The following is a 21548-nucleotide window of genomic DNA, read 5'->3' on the forward strand; positions in this document are numbered from 1 at the left end:
GTGCCTAGTCCACAAAGTTTTTTTCTGTTGCAGCATTCCTTTTAAGTGCAAACCAATCCCATCCATGTCTGTGCCTTGTTATAACTATGTGTGTTATAAGTGTGTATAAATATGCATGCCTCTTCAGATCTATTCCATTTCAGCCTGACGAAAAGCCCGAGAGGCTCACAAGCTCGCTGTAACATCATGTATTTTTGTTAGCCATTAAAAGCTATCATATCTACAAGATTACGTGGTTTCTCTTGCTGGGAACAATGACTTCTTATATTTCTGCCGTTACTGGTTTTCTCTGACCAGGGTCATGTTCCTTTTCAGCTGGTCGATCACCCCCATCATGTACCCGGCCTCCTTCTGGTTTGAGGTGCCCAGCACGGCCTACGTCTTCCTCATCGTTATCAATCTGTTCATCGGGATTACAGCCACAGTGGCCACTTTCTTGCTGCAGCTGTTTGAACATGATAAGGTAGTTGGCACCTTTCTGGCAAAATTGGTAGATTTGGGGAAATAATGTAAGTTATTCGCTCTTTTAACCCCTTCATGTGACTTTTTCTATGGCAGTCATTATTCTGCATCACAAGCTGTAGATTAGGTGCTGCTCAGGAGTCCAGTTCTGCCTTAGAATGGGTGCTTCATCGTCTAATGGCAGCCGAGCTCCTGCTCTAATGGTCAAGATCAGAAGAATTTCCAATTTTGTCTCTTTTACCATAGACTCATAGAATGGTAGAGTTGGAAGGGACCTCCGGGGTCATCGGGTCCTCCGGGGTCATCGGGACCGACCCCCTGCTCAGTGCAGGATCACTAAATCATCCCAGACAGATGTCTGTGCAGCCAACCCTTTGATCAAGAGTGACCGCGACATGAACAAGGGGAAAACTCCCATCTTTGATTAGGTCAATAGGTTTTCCACTGACCTAATTGTAGACACAGAGTCACTAATAATGGCGCACGTCTTTTTACACAAATGTTTTACACAGATTTATTAATACTAAAGCCAAGAAATTGTGCAAATTTGGCTCAAATAATTTGCTCACAGTAGGCATTGAATTATTTTTGAGACTCATGCGAAATCTAATCCGCTTAGCACAATTCACTCTGGCATTTTTTTTAATGGGCGGAAGAAAGGACTGTCTTAATAATGTCAGCCCATGTCCTAACGACAGATCTTAATGGATTGGTGTACGGGAGTACCAGAATTATATGTTAAGCATAAAGTAAACCTAATTGAGTGAAAGAATGTAATAAAAATGTATTTAAAAAACAGTCTGCATTGACTTCCATCGGGTCACATCGAGGAGAGCACAAAGTTGGTAAAAGGAGTTTTATATATGCCATGCAGCAGTGCTCCCTGGGAAACAGATATGCTAATAGAGGATGGAAAACTAACTCCGCAGGGCCACCTATTTGAAGGTGACTGCAAAAAGCAAATGTAGCAGTCATCCACAAGACCAGAACAACCCCCAAAATTATAGGGGTCATCGTGGGACACCTTAAGGCTAATTTTACATGGGCAAATGCTATATTGTTCTGTGATATCCAGCCCGATATTGTGCATGTCCCCACCGATGCTACGCGTTTGTGTCAAAAAATGCCTACCATTGCTTTTGGGAAGTTGCGGGACTCCAAGTCGGCAAGTTTTTCCCATTGTTTGCAATAGGCAACCTCCCACTGCACTAGCATGCTGTTCAATGTGGTTTCTGGCGCCATTGAAAACGATGGGCGAGGCGTTATGAGGGAACGTTCAGCGCTGCGGAATAAGTTGGCGCCATACAAATAACAATAATTGTTATTTATATAGGACGTGCCACAGTTTTTTCGCGCACCGTGACGTGGGGAAAAATTGCCCATGTGTATCACCCTTTTGCAAAAGAATAGGGTCCATATTCGTGCGGGGTTTACTCAGCTGTGTGAAAGCGGTCTTATCAATCAGTCTTATAATACTAGTTACTAATCTATTTCCATGAGCCCAATTCCCCTTTTGCAGCGCTGCTGCGCTCCCCCCGCCCCGTCACGTGACGCTGGCCTTTGGTCATTTCTTTCTGTGCGGTGACAAAACGACGCACTGGCCGCCCCTTGATGCCAAGTGTTCAATGACGAGCCAACTGTAACTGAGGACCGTCTCCAGACAAGGGACTGCCTGTAAGAGGAGATACAAGTGCCAGCCCCTTGTGACTTACCACTGCCATCCCCTCCACTCTAAATGTAGACACGCGCCAAGCTCGCTCCTGTTTTGGTGGGGTGGAGCGGTCAGAGAAGCGTGTTTGTGGGAGGAGGTGGCAGCAGTCCAGAAGGAAAAGGATGCTGGTGCAGCGTCCGAGGAGCGGGCCACCGCCTAGAAGACAGCGGGGGTAGAGTAGTTCACTTGTCACGGTGGCTCTACCATCTCCACACATGGGGTAGAATTCAAAAGACCAAACTGGGAACGGTTGTTAAGGCCGTTTACTGAGAAACTTGAATAAACCCTGTTTCACTGAAAACCAAATGCGTGGTAATCTTTATGTACCCCAAACAGCGGGAAAAAATACAATTTGTCCTTTTATAAATGAAAAAAATGACATAAAACCGTCCCGGCTGCTGGAGTCCTGAGAGACAAAAACCAAAGAGAATAGACTGCGGCAATGAGGCCCAAACGAGCCTGGTCATTAAACGGTTAACATGGCATCTAAAGTTTTCTTGCCTTTTCCTTTCAGGACTTGAAGTTGGTGAACAGTTATCTCAAGAGCTGCTTCCTCATCTTCCCCAACTACAACCTCGGACATGGGCTGATGGAAATGGCCTACAATGAATATATTAACGAGTACTACGCAAAGATAGGTAAGAAGATGCGCCGCCCAAAACTAACGCAGTACATAGATATGAAGTCCAGAGAACCTCTGCTCCAGTCACTTCCAGAGCTGCATTCAGAATCCCACTTGTTTCCTGCTACCTGCATAGCCTCACAACTCCAATGCACCTTCTGCTGATATACTGCCTGCAAGGAACATGGTCGCTTGTCTTCTTATTAAGGGGGATTTAGGCCCAATGTCCGGGCGTCTTGCTGCCCTTAGAGATGCATTAGCATCCGTAAGGCATCTAAACGCATGCGGATGGGATTTCTTCCCGGTGTGCGAGTCGTACGCATGGGAAGAAATCGCAGCATGCTCCATTTCACTACGGGTCTCCCGTATGGATGGCTCCTGCAGCTTCCATTCATTTCAATGGGCGTCGCAGGGCTGAAAACAGCCGAAGATAGAACATGCATCGCTGTCAAAGCGCAGCGTTGAAGACGCTTGTGTGAGCAGCCCCACTGAAATGAATGGGAGCCTTGTACAGCGTTTAGTGCTGCGCTGGAAGGCACCGCTAAACGCTGTAAGACCACGTCTGTGTGGGGGCGGCTTTAAGCTGCCTTTACAGGGAACGATTATCGTCCGAATACCCGCGATCCAGCACAGGAACGATCATAGGTCTCAGCGATTATTGGGCATCTATTGCCCAACAGATTGTCCCGTGTAGAAGCTCCTTTAGAGCATGAAATCAGGCGTAATCAGGCCGCAATCTGAACACTCGTGAGATGAGGCTTCGTGGCCTGAGAGAGAAACAGGAAGGCAGCAAAATTGTAAATGCAGCTTTGAATGTGACTGGAGCAAAAGGTATAAGCATAAATAAGGAGAGCGAGGTATCTGCAAATATGTAGATGAGCTGTAGGAATAGACAGAACTGCAGGAATTGTGGACGTCATCTTGTCTTCTCCCACCGCAGGTCAGTTTGATAAGATGAAGTCTCCATTTGAGTGGGATATCGTCACCCGCGGCCTCGTGGCAATGACCATAGAAGGTTTTGTGGGCTTCTTCATCACGATTATGTGCCAGTATAACTTCTTCCGTAAACCACAGTGAGTATCCCGCCTGTCACCGGTACTGTCAGACATCGCCTCACTAAGATGCTGCACCCTGAAGAAGGGCTCAACATGAGGCGAAACTCAACACTGAAATTAAAATGGATTGTTCAGAACGTAATTGTCCAATAATTCCACGTCTCCTGCAGCGCGATCACCAGGATGAGCAGGAAGTAGTGGGACCACCATGCTGGGCTGTACAGTAATGGATTCAGCGAGTGCTGGGATACTGTCCTGGTGCTGTTGGCCATGTGGTATTTACCGCAGTCTACTTCATTATGAAGCTGCGGAGAGCGATCACTCCAGATCCAATCCCACAGACTCTTGACTGGAGAGAGATCTGAGGATCCTGCTGGCCATGGAGTCACCTCGAAGGAGGATGAGCGCCTCCAGTGGGTAGAGAGCCTCTTAGCAGAAAGGTGACAAGGAAGACGAGACTCACCTGATGATGTTGTGCAGGCGGTACAATAAGCCTATCAGCAGCTGCCACCTCTGTCGGTGCGATGCTGCGATCCCCGAGGACAATGTAGAGGAGGGGAAACAAGGAGGCCCTGCGGCGCGCTGAGAGACGACATCCACGACAAAGGGGTAGAAGAAAGGATATTTTTATTGGACAATGCATTTTGCGTAGGGTTAATGCCCTCGTCTGACCGCAATCTAGTATATTGATCAAAAAACAAACCACAAGGAACATATGACCTCACAAGTCCCGCCCACTAGTTTATAAATGAAGTGATCGGGGAGGAGATAGTGAAACAATCAATTGTAAGAGTGTGTGATGCTGCGAGTCACGCCCTCTACTGGCAGAACAGTAGTATATAATAATAATAGACGGATCAATAGCACAAGAATATATCCATATGTGGCAAGAATTGATCGGTGATAAGGCAGTCAATCAGCCAAATAAATAATACAAATAAAATAATTAGATTAATTATAAATGAACAGTTACGATCAATTAATAAACCATTAAAAGAGAATAGTCATAAATTAATTAAGATCAATCTAAAATCCATATAGAAGTTAATAAAAGGATTGGACAAAGCTTCAGAATGACTTGTGAGGTCACACCACCCCGATCCCCACACTATTTTGAATCCATATCAGTTTTGTAGATGTTTGACATTGCTGTAGCCAGATGAAGCCATTAATCCTATGCCAAAACTCGTTGCCAATAAAGATAACCTTTCTACTACTCCTTTGCTGTAGATATAGTCTTATTCAGCGCACCGTGGATCCTCCTTGTTTCCTCTCCTCTATAAGGAATCACCTCTCATTCCCGCCTCCCAAGACTTCTCCAGAGCAGCACCAGGCCTCTAGAACGCGCTACCCCAAACTATCTGGGCAATCCCCAACACACAAAATTTCAGGTGTGCTCTAAAAACGCACCTCTTCAGGGAGGCTTTTCATATCCCCTAAACCAAACCCCTCTGTACCCCCTTTATAACATGATCCCTGTCCGACTGACTGTATTTCCTGCTAGCTGGCATCAGCCACCCTCTGCAGTCACACCGATTCAGGCACTATATGGCTTGACTATTGTCTCTGTGTATAGCATCCCTCACTCTCCACCTCGCCATACAGTGCACATCTCCAGCCCCTTTACCTTCTGTATCCGTCATTATCTGTAGTATGTAAGCTCTTTGGAGCCCCGCACCCCTACTGTCTCTACATGGAACCGGGGTTTTGTTTGTTTTCCTTGTAAGCGCTGCGGAATATGTTGGCACTATATAAATAAAGATTATTATTACCTTGACATCCTATCCCATTGAAAAATGGCACTGGGTACACCCTGAAGCTATGTGCCATCACTATGTATGCCCTTGATGTGTTCTAGAGGTCAAAGTGGTAGAGTTGGAAGGGACCTACAGGGTCATCAGGTCTGACCCCCCCCCCCCCCTCCCGCTCAGTGCAGGATCACTAAATCATCCCAGACAGATGTCTGTCCAGCCTTTGTTTGAACACTTCCATTGAAAGAGAACTCCCCACCTCCCGTGGCAACCTGTTCCACTCATTGATCTCCCTCACTGTCTAATATCTAATCTGTCTCCTCCCTTTCAGTTTCATCCAATTGCTTCTAGTCTTTCCTTGTGTGAATAGGGCTGATCCCTCTGCACTGTGACAGCCCTTCAGATATTTGTGGACCGCTGTTAAGGCTCCTCTCAGCCTTCTCTTCTGCAAGCTAAACATTCCCAGATCCTTTAACCGTTCCTCATAGGACATGATTTGCAGACCGCTCACCATCCTGGTAACTCTTCTCTGAACTTGCTCCAGTTTGTCAATGTCTTTTTTAAATTGTGGTGCCAAGAACTGGACCCAGTATTCCAGATGAGGTCTGACTAAGGAAGAGTAGAGAGGGATAATGACCTCACATGATCTAGACTCTATGCTTCTCTTAATACATCCCAGAATTGTGTTTGCCTTTTTGGCTGCTGCATCACATTGTTGACTCATGTTCAGTCTATGACCTATTAGTATACTAAGTCTTTTTTACATGTGCTGCTGCTTAGCCCAATTTCTCCCATTCTGTATGTGCTTTTTTCATTTTTCTTGCCCAGATGTAGGACTTTGCATTTCTCCTTCTTAAATACCATTCTGTTAGTCGCTGCCCACTGTGCAAGCTTTCTAGATCTTTTTGAATCCTCCCTCTCTCTTCCCTAGTGTTAGCTAATCCTCCTAGCTCTGAGTCACCTGCACATGTGATCAGTCTCCCCTCAATTCCCTCCTCCATTTATAAAAAGGTGATTGTCTGTTGCTGCTGATGGCACTGTAAACCCGGACTCCACAGTGACGAGCTGTGTGGAGCTCCAAGGTGTTGGAAGGATCAGCATGAATGCCATGTCGCCTCCAGATCCTCACTCAGCGGTCATCATTATCATTCACTTCGCTCTAGAGTCTCGCCACTGCAAGCGTTCATGACGATGGTGCAGTATGAAGGTCATCTCCATGGCTTGACCACAAGCCTGCCTCAGCTAATCTACATAGAACTGTCATCATCTGTATCGGCGTTTCAGCACAGCGTCAGATCCCCTGACTGGCCCAAAACCACATCAATTCACATAACTTGTTTGTCTGAACTTACCCTGAAAACTGCATAATGCTGCGACAGAATCCTCATGGTGTGTCTGTAGTGCCATGTATATCACTGGATACATCTGAGCCCTGCTAACATACAGCGAGAGTCTATGGGCCTCACTGCTCGGGTAATGCAATCAGATGGAGATAAGCGGCATCTGAGTCCATCCTATCTGCTCTGTAGCAATCGTGTGTGATGCCTCATACCATACAGAACCCCTATACAGCGGTACTAACGATGCAACTGTCAGGGTGGACTCAATTGATCCTTAGCATTGCAGTCAGACAGGGAAGATCATTATGTCCTATTAAATGTCCTATTTTTCCTCGCAGGCGTCTCCCCATTTCTAGTAAACCCATCGAGGACGATGATATAGACGTGGCAAATGAGCGGCACAGAGTTTTACGTGGAGGAGCGGATAATGACATGTTAAAGATAGAGAACATGACTAAGGTAACCTATATGCACCCTGTATAATGCCCTGTATGGTGATGCGTCATACTCCAGTCACATCCAAAGCTGCCTTCAAAAGTCCATCCATCAGCATCCTTATTATTCCGCCATCTGCCTCTAGTGTATATTCCATTGCCCACTGTGCATGAGAATATGCTATGTGACCAGCAGGGGGTGCAATGGGGGGATATATTCAACAATTTGCGCAACAACTCTGGTGGTAAAAAGTCACACACTTTTGCATAAGTAGGACTTGTGCAAAAATTTGCAACTTTTTGACCTTTTTGCGTCCTGCTTGTTACTTTTCTAAAGGTGAGCAATACTTAGCAACATGGCCCATAAGATTTACTGTAATTTATGCCAGGAACTGGCGCAAATTTTAGTGGAATTTGCACAAGGTCATACAGTAGCTGGCGTGTACTTCACATTATGGCACACAGACTTACTAAAGATACGCCAGTTTTGTTAAAATAAATTGGGGCGCTCTTTACTTAAGACCTGAGTAAAACAGAATAGTCTAAAGGTCCTTTCACACGGCCTGATTACATCCGACATGAACATTCTTCTGAATGACTATCAGACCATGTAAAAGGACCAATGATCAGCCAGTGAACAAGCGACCGCGATCTGCCAGCTGATCGGTCAGTTTCATCAAACGTTACAATGCTCGCTGACTGCTGGTACGTCTTGCCATGTGAATAGGGAGATGTACAGCCAGCATATCGTACAATCGTACTAGTGATCATTCGGTCACTTGTTAGATCGGCCTGAGAATTCAACCATTCTACAAGGACCTTTTAGGGTTCTTTGACATTAGATCTACTGGCAATGAGTAGTGCTGATCAGCTAGATCGGCGCTCGTCTACCAGGCCTTACATGGGCTGATTCAGACTCTTAACCCCTTCAGTGGTAGGTTTATTATTACCACGTCAGCGCAGCAAGCCCCGGAGATTTTCCTGAGGTAATTCGAAGTGGCAAACGTGTACAGTGGTACAATAACTGTGTGTCCTGGCCAGCATTTCAGCACTAGAGCTTTCCACGGAAATCTTCTGGGGTTTAACTGCATGGTCAGTGCAGCAAGCCCCGGAGATTTTCCGGGTGTGCCAGTAAAGGGGTTAAGGGATGAACGATTGTTCATATGATCATTCATCCCCATAAAGTTTCATAATTGTCAGCAGCACATCCCATTTACACGCGGAGTTTTGCTACTGACAGTGATGACTTTTCTTGTGCCACATACCAAATCTGATCACCCAACAAATGAACATTTGCTTGATCAGCATCACATTCAGACGGCGTATTTTCGAGCCATTGAACGTTCATGCCCAATAATCAGCCTGTGTAAAAAGCCGTCTGCCAATGTGTTGTGAGGCTGTCGAGAGTTGACGGTAAACCAGTAAGATTCTGAATGCAGCTCTGGATGTGATTGGAGTATAAAACCTGGGGTAAACCAAGATTAGTACAAGATAAATAAAGCAAAGCAGCTGAAAAACCGTAATTCATTCTTAGAACACAATGTACTGTTAGGAAATGTTCAATCCTGCGATACCGGGTACAGTACTGAGCAGGGTGTACATATACTCGATACACTCCGTGCCTCAAATAAGAAAAACACTTACTTGGCAGGATATGCCGACACAGATTTTTAGGATTTCTGTGTCTGTTTGTTTCCAGACTCCACTATAACAAATAATTTCTACTCCAGGTGTATAAATCCCGTAAGATGGGGCGTATTCTAGCAGTCGACCGTCTCTGTGTTGGCGTCCAGCCTGGTGAATGTTTTGGACTTCTTGGAGTAAATGGAGCTGGGAAGACCACCACCTTCAAGATGCTCACCGGGGATGAGAGCACCACAGGTGGAGAAGCTTTCATCAACGGTCACAGGTACGCAGATGGCCATTATCGCTGCAGTCACTATATGATCATTACCAGTGCTCTAAACCACAATGGTGCATTCTCCTCCTTGCATGGCAGCGTTTTGAAGGAGCTTCTTCAGGTCCAGCAGAGCATTGGGTACTGTCCACAGTTCGATGCATTGTTTGATGAACTGACAGCCCAGGAACACCTAGAGCTCTACACCCGTCTCAGGGGGATCCCATGGAAAGATGAGGAGAGGGTGAGTTACATCCTACACATCTGTACACTGATCAGGACAAACACTTGGCACCTCCATAAAACATGTTGTTCTTCCATGCCAGGTGGTAAAATGGGCACTGGAGAAACTGGAACTAACTCAATATGCGGACAAACCAGCCGGGACATATAGCGGCGGCAACAAGAGGAAGCTGTCCACGGCGATCGCTCTAATCGGCTACCCCTCCTTCATCTTCCTGGTGAGTGATGGTGTATAAAGCACTATAGATCGTTGTGTGACTGTAGCGCTGGGTTATGACCAAACGGGATAACTCACGTGGCGTATCTGCCATCCGTATTACGCACGCATTTTATACACTTGTAGTATGGACAGTAGATGATAAAGAGTAGAAAGTGTGTATATAAAAACCTCCAAATCAATGTAGACAAAGGAGAATTACTGCGGTATAACGAACTTCATTAAACACCTGAATATATAGCAACACGTACTTAAAAACTATTGTCATGTCCCCCCCCCTTCCCAGACGACTACTGAGCTTTATAAAGATGTCAGGTAAAATGCGTCAGTAACTACATGATACTAATAGTGATATAGAAGATAATTGTATAAAGGTGGGATTAAGGTAAAAAGGGATCTTGCATCTCCCACTAATATCAGGTATGTGGGGTCGTGCAATACGTGATTGGTAGTCTGTGAACCGGCCAACAAGCCACATCACACATTGCGTATAGATGGTTCACAATGGTCAGTAAAGAACACATAAACCTAGTTCACAATTGTATTGTCCATTTGCCTATATAAATGAGAGGTGGAAATTGGAGTCTGTGTAAATCTTGGTAGATTAAACAGTCTGCTGAGTAGATGGGGGCCGAACATATATATAGTTCCAGTAGGCGACGTATGGCTTCTGATGCTCATGACTCCATACCGTCTCCTGATGCCCCCAACGCTCTGAAGCTTACCCTCAGGGCTACTTCATGAATTCTGATTTAAAAAGACAAAAAAAACAATTGTTTGTAAAAACCCTGTGAATAAGAGCTCTTCATTCAAAGCAGGAGGAGCCCGAGCAGGAGGAGGAACCCGTCGGTCCTTCATGGATTAGATCTTTGTGTGTGTGATAAAAGCAGTCCTCACACCCGCAAAAAAATGCAGCAAGAACCAAATGCTCAGTAAATAGCAGCTGTTCCGGTCCGCGAAAATACTGCTTATCTCACGGAACGAAACTGCATCCGCCCGTGTGAGCGCGCCAAAGTCAGGATGTCCGATTTGTGTTTTCTAGGATGAACCCACAACAGGAATGGACCCCAAAGCTCGGCGTTTCCTTTGGAACCTAATCCTGGATATCATAAAAACGGGGCGCTCCCTGGTGCTGACGTCACACAGGTACAGAGGGCGTCATGTTATATAGGGGTGCCCAATATTACCACTAGCAGCCAGAACATCCCCCGGCTCTGGGGCACCGCCCCACGACATTTATTGGGCTTTTACAAAACGTTAAAATAGAAAATGTGATGGCGTCTGCAGGAAGACGATCCCTCCAGGGCCGGAGAGGTGGCGCTCTTCCACATGTCGCCCCCGGGTGATAAGAGTTTGTCTTGTTGTTTTCTAGGGTGTTATTTTGCCTTTTTACACTACAGTCTCACATATTGGATTTTTCGCTATGAATTTTGGTGTGTATCTGTTTCAAATCTCCCTCAAAATCCTTCTCACACAAGGTGGAGGCATCCACCGCTGCAAAATCCACCACAAGATCTGCATGTCTTACATATGGATTCTGAGGCAGGTTTGCATAGATTTTGCTTGTCAGTCATACAGATTTGGGTGTAGATGTCTGGTGGAATTCTCTGCCTCATCTGAAACCACCTTCAGGATTTGTTCACAGGGAGGATTTTCCGCAGCAACTTCCGCCTTTAAAAAAGGCGTCATTCTGCTGCGGTTCTTGGCCCAGATTCGCACACTGATGCCCTGTCAATGGACAAAATCTGTATGCGGACTTCTGACAGAAACGAGCGTTTCTGCATCAAGAAGCAACGTCACTTCTGATGTGGAAACATGATTTTTCCACAGCAGAATTTCGTATGCAGATGTTGCCTTTTGACGGTGCTGAGTGATCGTTTCCACACATGGATATCCCTTATTGACAGCCGCTAAATCAGTGTGTGTGAACCACATCGGCCTCGGAGGTCTGCCGCAGGTTAAATAATCAGATCCACTTTGGCAGAATCTCATGTAGATCTGACAGTTAAAGCCCATGTGAACCACATGGATCTTGGTGCAGAATTTAATCCAAATCCACACCAAGGTCTGCTGTGATATGTGGATTGTCACTGTAGATTTCACCTCTTCAAATGAACGTTTGCAGGCCGTGTCAAAATCTGCACCAAGATCCACTTGTTACCGGCAGATTTTCTTAAGAAGTATGTTGTTCTCAATTCACCTTGGGGAAAATTTACAAACACGTTTACACCAAAATTCTGGAAGTCCCACTTGTGCAAAAATCTGTGACTTTTCTGCTTTTTGCACGGAGCTTGCCAATTTTGTGCCTCTCATTACATTTGGCGCATCTTACTCTGTTCTCACATATCTAGCAGTGACCCCCTTTCTTTTTCTATGTGAGGATGTTTTTATGGTTTTGCATTGTTTTGGCATTTAGGCTGCATTCACATTTGGCAGCTTTCTCTCTGTGGATTTCGGTGTGGATCCGCATCATAATCCTCACATAATCCACGGATCTCGGCTCGGATTCTGGAACGGTTTTTGACCCCAAATTTATACTGGAGTATTTTCAGTGTAGATTTCACTTCTTCAAATGCGGGGGTGAAATCCTTGTTACATGTGGATTTTGACACAGATTTGCTTAAGGTAGTCGTCGCCGATACGCCTCGGTTGTTGTATGTACGTCCCTTCTTAAAAACCACCCATTCCAGTAGTGAAACCGATCAGAATGCAGCCTGGTCTGTAACCACAGGGCTTCTATTTTGAGGCTCCTGGACTCCATAAACTACATCCTGTCTTCATCGCTCATGTTCGATGCTCTGGAGCCATAAGGACGCTGGCGGTAAAGGTGAACGCGGCCATCAGCTGACTTCTAGTTAAATAACTCGACCTTCTGTATTTCCCAGCATGGAAGAATGTGAAGCTCTCTGTACCCGACTGGCAATTATGGTCAACGGGCGCCTCAAATGCCTCGGCAGCATCCAGCATCTGAAAAACCGGTAAGCAGATACTTATTGGAGAGAGGTAACACAAGCCGAGGGCAGGGTTGGGACTTCGCTCCCTTTAAGGAGGAGGAGGTATCTCCTAAAGATCCTGAACCCCGGGGGCCAAGTCTGTACATGAGTCCCCTTTCACCAAATCATTCAGTGCCTTTTGAGTGCAATGGTACTACCGTGCAATAATATGTCCGCCCATATGTGTTACGCAGATTTGGAGACGGATACATGATTACAGTGAGGATGAAATCCAGCGTTAATGTTAAGGAAGTCGTACGGTTCTTCAACAGGAACTTCCCAGAAGCTATTCTCAAGGTGAGTATAATGGTCGTCCCACCTGAGACCAGACGTTAATATCTAGAGCCGTCCCACCTCAGACCAGACGTTAATATCTAGAGCCGTCCCACCTCAGACCAGACGTTAATATCTAGAGCCGTCCCACCTCAGACCAGACGTTAATATCTAGAGCCGTCCAACCTCAGACCAGACCTTAATATCTAGAGCTGTCCCACCTCAGACCAGGCCTTAATATCTGGAGCCGTCCCACCTCAGACCAGACATTAATATCTAGAGCCGTCCCACCTCAGACCAGACGTTAATATCTAGAGCCGTCCCACCTCAGACCAGACGTTAATATCTAGAGCCGTCCCACCTCAGACCAGACGTTAATATCTAGAGCCGTCCCACCTCAGACCAGACCTTAATATCTGGAGCCGTCCAACCTCAGACCAGACGTTAATATCTGGAGCCGTCCCACCTCAGACCAGACGTTAATATCTGGAGCCGTCCCACCTCAGACCAGACATTAATATCTAGAGCCGTCCCACCTCAGACCAGACGTTAATAGAGCCGGCCTTTATGTGTCTGCATTATTTGCATAGAGGGATGGTGATCAGCGGGTGCAGTAAACACACAATGACGCTTATCTCCTATTTGATTGTCATTTACAAGCATCCAGTAATTTGATGTCGTCTGTAAATTTACTGACTGAAGTCAATGCCATTCGTGTGTCTGAGTGATTTATCATGATGTAGACATGTTATTTACAACATATATGTCTCCTGTAGGAGAGACACCACACTAAGGTCCAGTACCAACTGAAGTCTGAACTGGTCTCTCTCGCCCAAGTCTTCAGTAAGATGGAGCAGGTGGTGGATGTGCTCGGGATAGAGGACTACTCCGTCAGCCAGACCACGCTGGACAATGTAAGTGAGACCATGGCGATATGTGCGCCTCACCCTCTATCTTCCTCTATTACTATCTCTTTGATTCTTGGTGCATTCAGCTGCCCATAGGCAGACCTAGGATAACAATTAGCTAAGCAATCGTTGCCCCTATCTTCGTTAAGGGCGCTATTACATGGACTGATCATTAAAATTCTCGATGGATCGTCCCTTCTAAAAGAGTCCCAACACCAGCAATGTACCATTAATGGCTGGGCTGCGCCGGGACTTCCAGCTTCCAATTAATGGTAAATCGTGAATGTTATCAACAATCACTAAGAGCGCTATTACACGAGCGATAGCGGGTAACACTACTGCTTATGCTTTCCCGACAACTGCTGGGCTGCACCTCCCAAGCACAGGTACAGCCCAACAATTAGCGCTATTACAAGCCATTAACAGTCATGTATTTGTGCTAATTACCAGGGTGCACCTGCGCTTACAGATTCAACCCAGCATATCGAGAAAACGCAAGTGCTGGCGGCTGTCACTAGCGCTTGTGTGACAGCAACCTAAATGCTGTTGCTTAACAGTGCTAGGAAGTTTCAAGTCGAGGTACAGTCCAGCCATTGGCAGTAAATCACAAGCGTTCCCTGCAGCCAAGTTCTGGCAGCCTAAGCCCGCACAAGCAGCCCAGCATATTATTTCAGTGGTGTTTGCGGAACATGAGGGGCTGCCGGGCACCTATGGCACTGCTGATCTCCAACCTGATCAAACCTGTCCACACAAAGGACCTTTCTGTACGTCCCGGTTATCAGCTGCCCGACCATCGGACTGTGTGAAGCCAATAAATGAGTAAATTCTTGTTTGCCGGCTGAATGCAACTTTTTTGCAGTTGCCAGAATGCTTGTTGTCGGCAGCACATCGTGTGTGAACGGGAGATTGGCTCAGTTGTGAAAGTGTGTGGTGGATGAACAATGGTTCACCCTCCCCTATAGGTTTGAATCGACCAGGTAAATGAGCGCCAATCTCATTGATTCTATGCAGAAAGACCTTAAAGGGGTTCTCCCATCCCTGTTTTTCATAGCAGAGATGGGAAACTGCTGCTGTGGCCGCCGTCCACCGGGCCGGAGCGTACGGACGGACGAGTGCTTAGTGCAGCGCTGCTTCCGTAGCTCTCATTGAAGCGCATGGTATCTACAGAAAAAGTGTAGCAGAGCCTACCTTCCATTACCTTCAGTGAGTTCTATTTAAAGGGGTTTTTCAGGGAAATATCCTGAGGATAGGTCATCCATAGTTGATCGGCGGGGTCCGTCGCTCGAGACCCCGACCGATCAGCTGAGCAGGCGTAAGTTGTCAGCGCTACAATAACACAGAGGTTGGAGCAGAAGCCTAAGTGCCGACCTCCTTGTTGTGGCTGGCGCTTGTAACTAAAGGCACGGCTCTCATCGAAATCAGTGGGAGCCGTGCCTGCAGTTACAAGTGCCGGCCACTACATGGAAGGTCGGTGCGGAGACTTCTGCTCCAAATACACAGAGTTCGGAGCGTAAGCCCAAGCGACGGACCTCAGCCGATGAACTATGGACGACCTATCCTGATGATGGGTCATCAATGGTATTTCACTGGAAAACCCCTTTAAGCAGCGCTGCGCTAAGTACTTGGAACTCTCCAAGTGATCAGAACAGAAGCTCCAGCTCCAGCTTCTTGTCAGTCCCATGTAAATATTTTGCATCCATCCCTTTACCTCTGCAGGTATTTGTCAACTTTGCTAAGAAACAGAGCGATAATCTGGAGCAGCAAGAGGCAAACCACAGCAACACCGTCCCATCCCCTATGGAGCGAGTGCTGAGCCTCCTGCGACCCCGGACCACCCCCACCGAACTCCGGGCCCTCGTGGTGGAGGAACCAGAAGATCTAGAGACGGACGACGAGGGCCTGATCAGCTTTGAGGAGGAAAGGGTGAGAATAAGATCTTTGCAGCCGCAGTTCACCGTTTCTTGCACTATTTGGTGTCCGCACTGAGCGTAACGCTATTGTGGTGTTAATCCGGATACAGACCGCGTTCTGATCTGCCGTTCTTCTTCTTGTCCCGCAGGCTCAGTTGTCTTTCAATACAGACACGCTCTGCTGAGAAGACGTCTTCATTCTGCACTACATGGAAGTAACACCCAATACGCTGGAGACCACTGCCTCATTTTTACAATATCCCCTGCATCGAGCCCGGGGAAGTTGTGTGGAAGGCTCAACACGGACCTGGATACTGCGCATACCACTGTCCATGCATAGGGGGCGCTGCTCTGAAATGGACAGAGAGAGCAGACTCCATAACAGCTTACAAATGAACACCGCTGGGGCAATAGCAATGATGGGGGCAAAGACGCGGGGCCCCAAGAACCTGGCATCTGCTGCGGCCAGTGACTGGCTACAGCAGAGGATTCTCTTCACGATGTTTTAGGAATGTATATACGTCATGCTGCAGACAGGGGGCTCCACCGTCCTCGAGGCCCTTTCATTTTCAGGACACTGGCAGCAGACGTGGTGCTCTGCTCTGTGGGCATTATTACCACTCCGTTTTAGTTTCTTTACATTTTGCTGGTTTTTTTTGTGCTGACATCCCTTTTTTCCCCGTCTTTGTGCAATATAAATGTGCCAACCTCTGTACATAGCGTCGCTGCGGAGGGCGCTCAGCAGATACCCTTGTGGCCATTTTTAGGAACTGCACTGCCAAAAAAAAAAATGGGTTATGTATGTTGTACAGATGCTTTATTTTGTGTTTTTTGGTTTAGTTTGTTCTTCCCTTTTTTTTTTTCAAAAACTGCAAATTAAATGACCAAATCCGTGCACTTTATGTCGTGTCGTCTCCCCTTCCTCAGTGAATGAGACATAGATAAGGGATATAGATATGAAACCAGCGTGATAAGGTAAGAAAAAAGTGGATGCTGATCTTTAGGCTCGTCGGGGACCCTTTAAAAGTGCCCAGGGGTCACTGCCCTAAAATGAACCCCCAGCCGTTCTGAATGCGCTGTTCATTCTGCAGTAAATGGGGCAATTCAGTTTTGCAAACAGCTTATTCTACTTTAATTGGCTGCAGCTCCGGTTCTATAAGGGCGATCAACATGCTTTTGATGTAATATTAAATCTATTGTCCGTGCTTTTCAACCACACCAAAAGCATTTTGATAGCCCCTATAGAACTGGAGCTACAACTGTTTGAAGTGGGGTTGGTAATACTGAATTTACAGCTTTCATTTCAGTCAGTGTGTGCAGAACAGCGAGGGAGGGGAGACCAGCGGCAGCAGAGCAGATCTGTGATCCTCCTGTCTCTCTCCCTGTCCTAAGTCTCAGTGTTTGGGTGAGGGGCAGAACTATCATCCTCAGGTCCAGGACCGGAGAGATTTGTGCTGCGGTTTTGTTTAGTTCACAGATGATTTCCTACACTGATACATTGTAACAGATCTTCAGCTGTGTAAACAAGACTGCCAGGGTTGGTTTTCAGTATGCGAAGAGGTAATCCCCTCCTAACGCAGCTCTGGATGTGATTGGAGTATAGGGGTAAATTCACACAGGGATGTAAATGCTGCAGTCTGAGGCAGAATACAGACCACAAGGCGCGGTCACACGCTGTCGGTTTCTTTTTTTTCATGTGGAAACTGACCCTCGTTGCAGATTTTGAGATCCTTGGCATGCCGATTGCTGCCGCCGAGTGTTTGTGGACCTGATGATCATTTTCATCACTGTTGAGGTCAAAATTTCCAATAAGATCTGGAAATCATGTATTCTTGTGGATTACCTGTGAATCCCCAGCAAAGTCACAACTGTGGACTGCAGAGGTCCTTTCACGGAATAGGATGCATGACGCATTGCAAGCCGCAGTAAATTACGCATCAAGACCTGCACGCTGCCTGCAGATTTGAAAATTCCTTAAAACCTGCCTGCGATCCTGCATCCATATCAGTAGACCTGCAGATTTTGGTGTGGAGTTCCCCCCCGCTGCGGATTTGGCTGCATCCTGTGGCTTAATTCTATTCCATGTAAAGGGTCCCAAAAACATTGACTTTTTATGTTTCCCTCTTCTGAGGCCAATCAACAGCGGATCTCAAGGATTTGTGAGAGATTTGATGCAGAAATAGCTTGTGTAACATGATGGCGGGTCTACAAGTATTTACCTTGCTGTGCCTCAGAACGGCCAGTAGATGGTGCTGCTGCAGTTATCACATAGGTCAGTTTCATATGCGCGTCTTAAAGGAGATGTCCCGCGCCGAAACGGGTTTTTTTTTTTTTTAAACCCCCCCCCCCCGTTCGGCGCGAGACAACCCCGATGCAGGGGTTAAAAAACCCACCCGCACAGCGCTTACCTGAATCCCGGCGGTCCGGCGTCTTCATACTCACCTGCTGAAGATGGCCGCCGGGATCCTCTGTCTTCATGGACCGCAGGGCTTCTGTGCGGTCCATTGCCGATTCCAGCCTCCTGATTGGCTGGAATCGGCACGTGACGGGGCGGAGCTACACGGAGCCCCATAGAGAAGAGGAGAAGACCCGGACTGCGCAAGCGCGGCTAATTTGGCCATCGGAGGGCGAAAATTAGTCGGCACCATGGAGACGAGGACGCCAGCAACGGAGCAGGTAAGTATAAAACTTTTTATAACTTCTGTATGGCTCATAATTAATGCACAATGTACATTACAAAGTGCATTAATATGGCCATGCAGAAGTGTATAGACCCACTTGCTGCCTCGGGACAACCCCTTTAAGGGCTCATTTATTCTGTAGTTTCCTGGCCCAACGGATGGTCTACTAAGCCAAACGTAGAGCAGCGTAGGAATCTGTAATACTCTGAGTTCAGGTCAGGATTTTACGGGGTCCTGGGACGCAGTGGGCATCCTGTCAGGAAAGGGACGGGACCTAAGATGGGCCTCAGACATTCAACGTACAGTGTACCGGCAGGGGCCACTCCTGCTTGTGGTGGGGATGAGTCCCGAAGTCCTCTCTGATGCTGCCCTAGTGTAGGGTCGCTGCGGAGAGGAATAAACGTCAATCCCACGCTATTTTATTCCAGAAAATCAACTTTAACTGGTACAAAGTTCTCGCCACTCCCTGTGGGTCTTGAGATTGTGCAAATGGCTTATGGGAAATCCAGATGGCACAACATATCGCCCTTCTCTACCTTGTTGGTAGACTGCTATTTCCCGCTGCCTTCTACACTGGGGCTTGAGCTGGCTCAGGCACATCTGTTCGCTACGACTAGGGTGGTCATACATTTTACTGCTTCTGCTGAGCCATCTGCACTCACTTGACCTCTTAAACAGAAACCTGTGAGAGGGGTGAGCGGTGCCCTGCTCCCTACTTACACTGCGGGTAAGCCCCGCCCACTCCTGCTAGTGATGCAGATGGAAGAGGGACAAGGATACGAGATAGATGCTGCAAGCACCAGAACGCCAGCACTCACAGCGCTGAGGTGGAAGCCCCACTTCCCTGCATGTGGGGACAACTGCTGCAGGCACTGGGAGGAGGCTCCGCCTCCTCAGTGACATCAGTAGTGATGCAACTACCTCATCAGCAGTTACAAGAGACAACCCCATTATAGTGAACAGTATAAGGTAAGCCCCACCCTCCAGACACCTGTGAGTCACAAAGAAAAGGCGCTGCGCCACAGCTCAGAGGGCTGTGGTGCAGCAGGGTGTGGGGTGGTGCAGTTAGAGGAGGGAGCGACGAGTCCCTACTTCATGTAAGGCCTTATGGAGAGCAGTTAGAATGAAAGATGACAGGCCACCTGGGAGGAGAGGAGACTCCTTACCCGCATGGGATTCCGTACTGGAAGACGCCAACAGCCTCTAGACATATAAGACTAGTCTCCGACTTGGGAGTGTGCGCACACTATAGGGACTGTGATGGACAAACGTGGGCTGTAGTGCGGGGGTTGTGGTGAAGTGTTCTTATGGCGGAAGCAGTTGGTAAATTACGACACGTGAAATGGAATTGAAAGAAATGTTCCGTATAGATATGTAATAATATTGTTTGTGACGGATGACGAGGCACCTGAAGGGGGGTTACCGTAGGTGGGAGTGATGGTAGGACATCTCAGGACCGCACACAATGCCATTCACACCTAGGCTGCATTGGGGGCGCGAGGTTTGTGGCCTTCAAAAGTGTAGCATGAAGTACGATGGAGAGGATTAGTCCCAAATCCTCCCCCAGTCTCCTGCAACCTGTCCACTGACAGCAGGAAGGAAGGCGTTGGATGATGCGGGGAGAACGCCGGCCAGTGACAGTCTGACCATGTAATCACAGTTTTACTGTCGGCCGGAGGTTCAGGGCAAAGCAAACAAGTTCCACAAATAGAACAGGGGGAGCACAGCACTCAGCCCCCCCCCCCCCCCCCCCCCCCCGCCCTGCAGACCCCGTAGCGGCTGCGTAGTCGGCCTTTATTGGCAGCACACCACTGCCTTTAAAAATACAAAATGCACCCCATAGCCCTGGTCACCAAACACATTTATAAGGGGGAAGTAGAACGCCTGCCGCTCCATTCGGGCTTTTTGATCGCCTTTTATTACATTTTTTTTCTCGGAGACAGGGTGACCAAAAAAGTGCAATTTTGGCCTTGTGTATTTTTTTTCCTGACTACAACCGCCATGCGCAATAAATTATGTGTTCCTTTGATAAATCAGACTTTTACGGATGCGGCAGCAGCAAATATGCTTTGGGGTTTTTTATTTAGATTTTTCTTATTCTAAATATGGGAAAGTGTGGTTTTTTTGTTTGTTTTTTTTTAATAAAAGGGCGTTTTAAAAAAAAAAGTTTTTATTACTTTTTATTTCTTCCAATAACTTATTTTTTCTGTCCCCTTAGGGCACTTCCACTTGTGATCGCTTGATCGCTCATGCAGTATAATGCAATACCATATTGCATTGTACCATGTTCTGAAAGGCTGTCTATCAAGACATACCTATGGCATAGCTTGATTGACTATCAGTATTACTACTGGGGCCATTATGGGGATGACTATTAATATTGGGACTACTAATAGGGTACTATTAACACTGAGACCACTGAGGGTCACTATTCCTGCTGGGGCCATTATGGGGGTCACTATTCCTACTGGGGCCATTATGGGGGTCGCTATTACTACTGGGACCATTATGGGGGTCACTATTACTACTGGGGCCATTATGGGGGTCACTATTACTACTGGGACCATTATGGGGGTCACTAATACTACTGGGGCCATTATGGGGGTCACTATTACTACTGGGGCCATTACGGGGATCACTATTACTACTGGGGCCATTATGGGGGTCACTATTACTACTGGGGCCATTATGGGGATCACTATTACTACTGGGGCCATTATGGGGATCACTAATACTACTGGGGCCATTATGGGGGTCACTATTACTACTGGGGCCACTATTACTACTGGAGCCATTATGGGGTCACTATTACTACTGGGAGCACTTATTACTTCAGACAAGTCTCAATGGACCATATACATATTGGGTATCTTGTGTATCTTTCAATCAAATGAATGTGTTTTTTGGCAAGGAAGGTCCCCATGTCACACTTCACTTCAGGCAGCATAAAGGCTTGGGGCTCCCCTGCATGCAGAGCAGAGGATCAATGTCCAAAAATCCCCAATTTCTGCACTCCTCCCATGGTTCTGACCTGAATTGTTCTGGGCCGCT

General features: G+C 47.1%; 1 protein-coding gene across 2 annotated transcripts in view; it reads left to right on the top strand.

Annotated features, from left to right (window-relative positions):
* Positions 1 to 16718, top strand: part of ABCA2 (ATP binding cassette subfamily A member 2) — a 93092-nt gene extending 76374 nt beyond the window's left edge. For both annotated transcript variants that reach the window (XM_066580134.1, XM_066580135.1), the window contains exons 36-48: positions 316 to 463; positions 2688 to 2811; positions 3736 to 3868; positions 7280 to 7400; positions 9106 to 9284; positions 9375 to 9516; positions 9599 to 9733; positions 10775 to 10878; positions 12618 to 12710; positions 12920 to 13022; positions 13775 to 13912; positions 15623 to 15829; positions 15966 to 16718. In XM_066580134.1, coding sequence (XP_066436231.1) covers positions 316 to 463; positions 2688 to 2811; positions 3736 to 3868; positions 7280 to 7400; positions 9106 to 9284; positions 9375 to 9516; positions 9599 to 9733; positions 10775 to 10878; positions 12618 to 12710; positions 12920 to 13022; positions 13775 to 13912; positions 15623 to 15829; positions 15966 to 16001 — 1663 coding nt within the window. In that variant the 3' untranslated portion in view covers positions 16002 to 16718. The remainder of the gene's footprint in view (positions 1 to 315; positions 464 to 2687; positions 2812 to 3735; positions 3869 to 7279; positions 7401 to 9105; positions 9285 to 9374; positions 9517 to 9598; positions 9734 to 10774; positions 10879 to 12617; positions 12711 to 12919; positions 13023 to 13774; positions 13913 to 15622; positions 15830 to 15965) is intronic.
* Positions 16719 to 21548: the final 4830 nt, after the last annotated feature.

This window comes from Eleutherodactylus coqui, chromosome 10 (genome assembly GCF_035609145.1).
Source record: "Eleutherodactylus coqui strain aEleCoq1 chromosome 10, aEleCoq1.hap1, whole genome shotgun sequence".
NCBI lineage: Eukaryota > Metazoa > Chordata > Amphibia > Anura > Eleutherodactylidae > Eleutherodactylus > Eleutherodactylus coqui.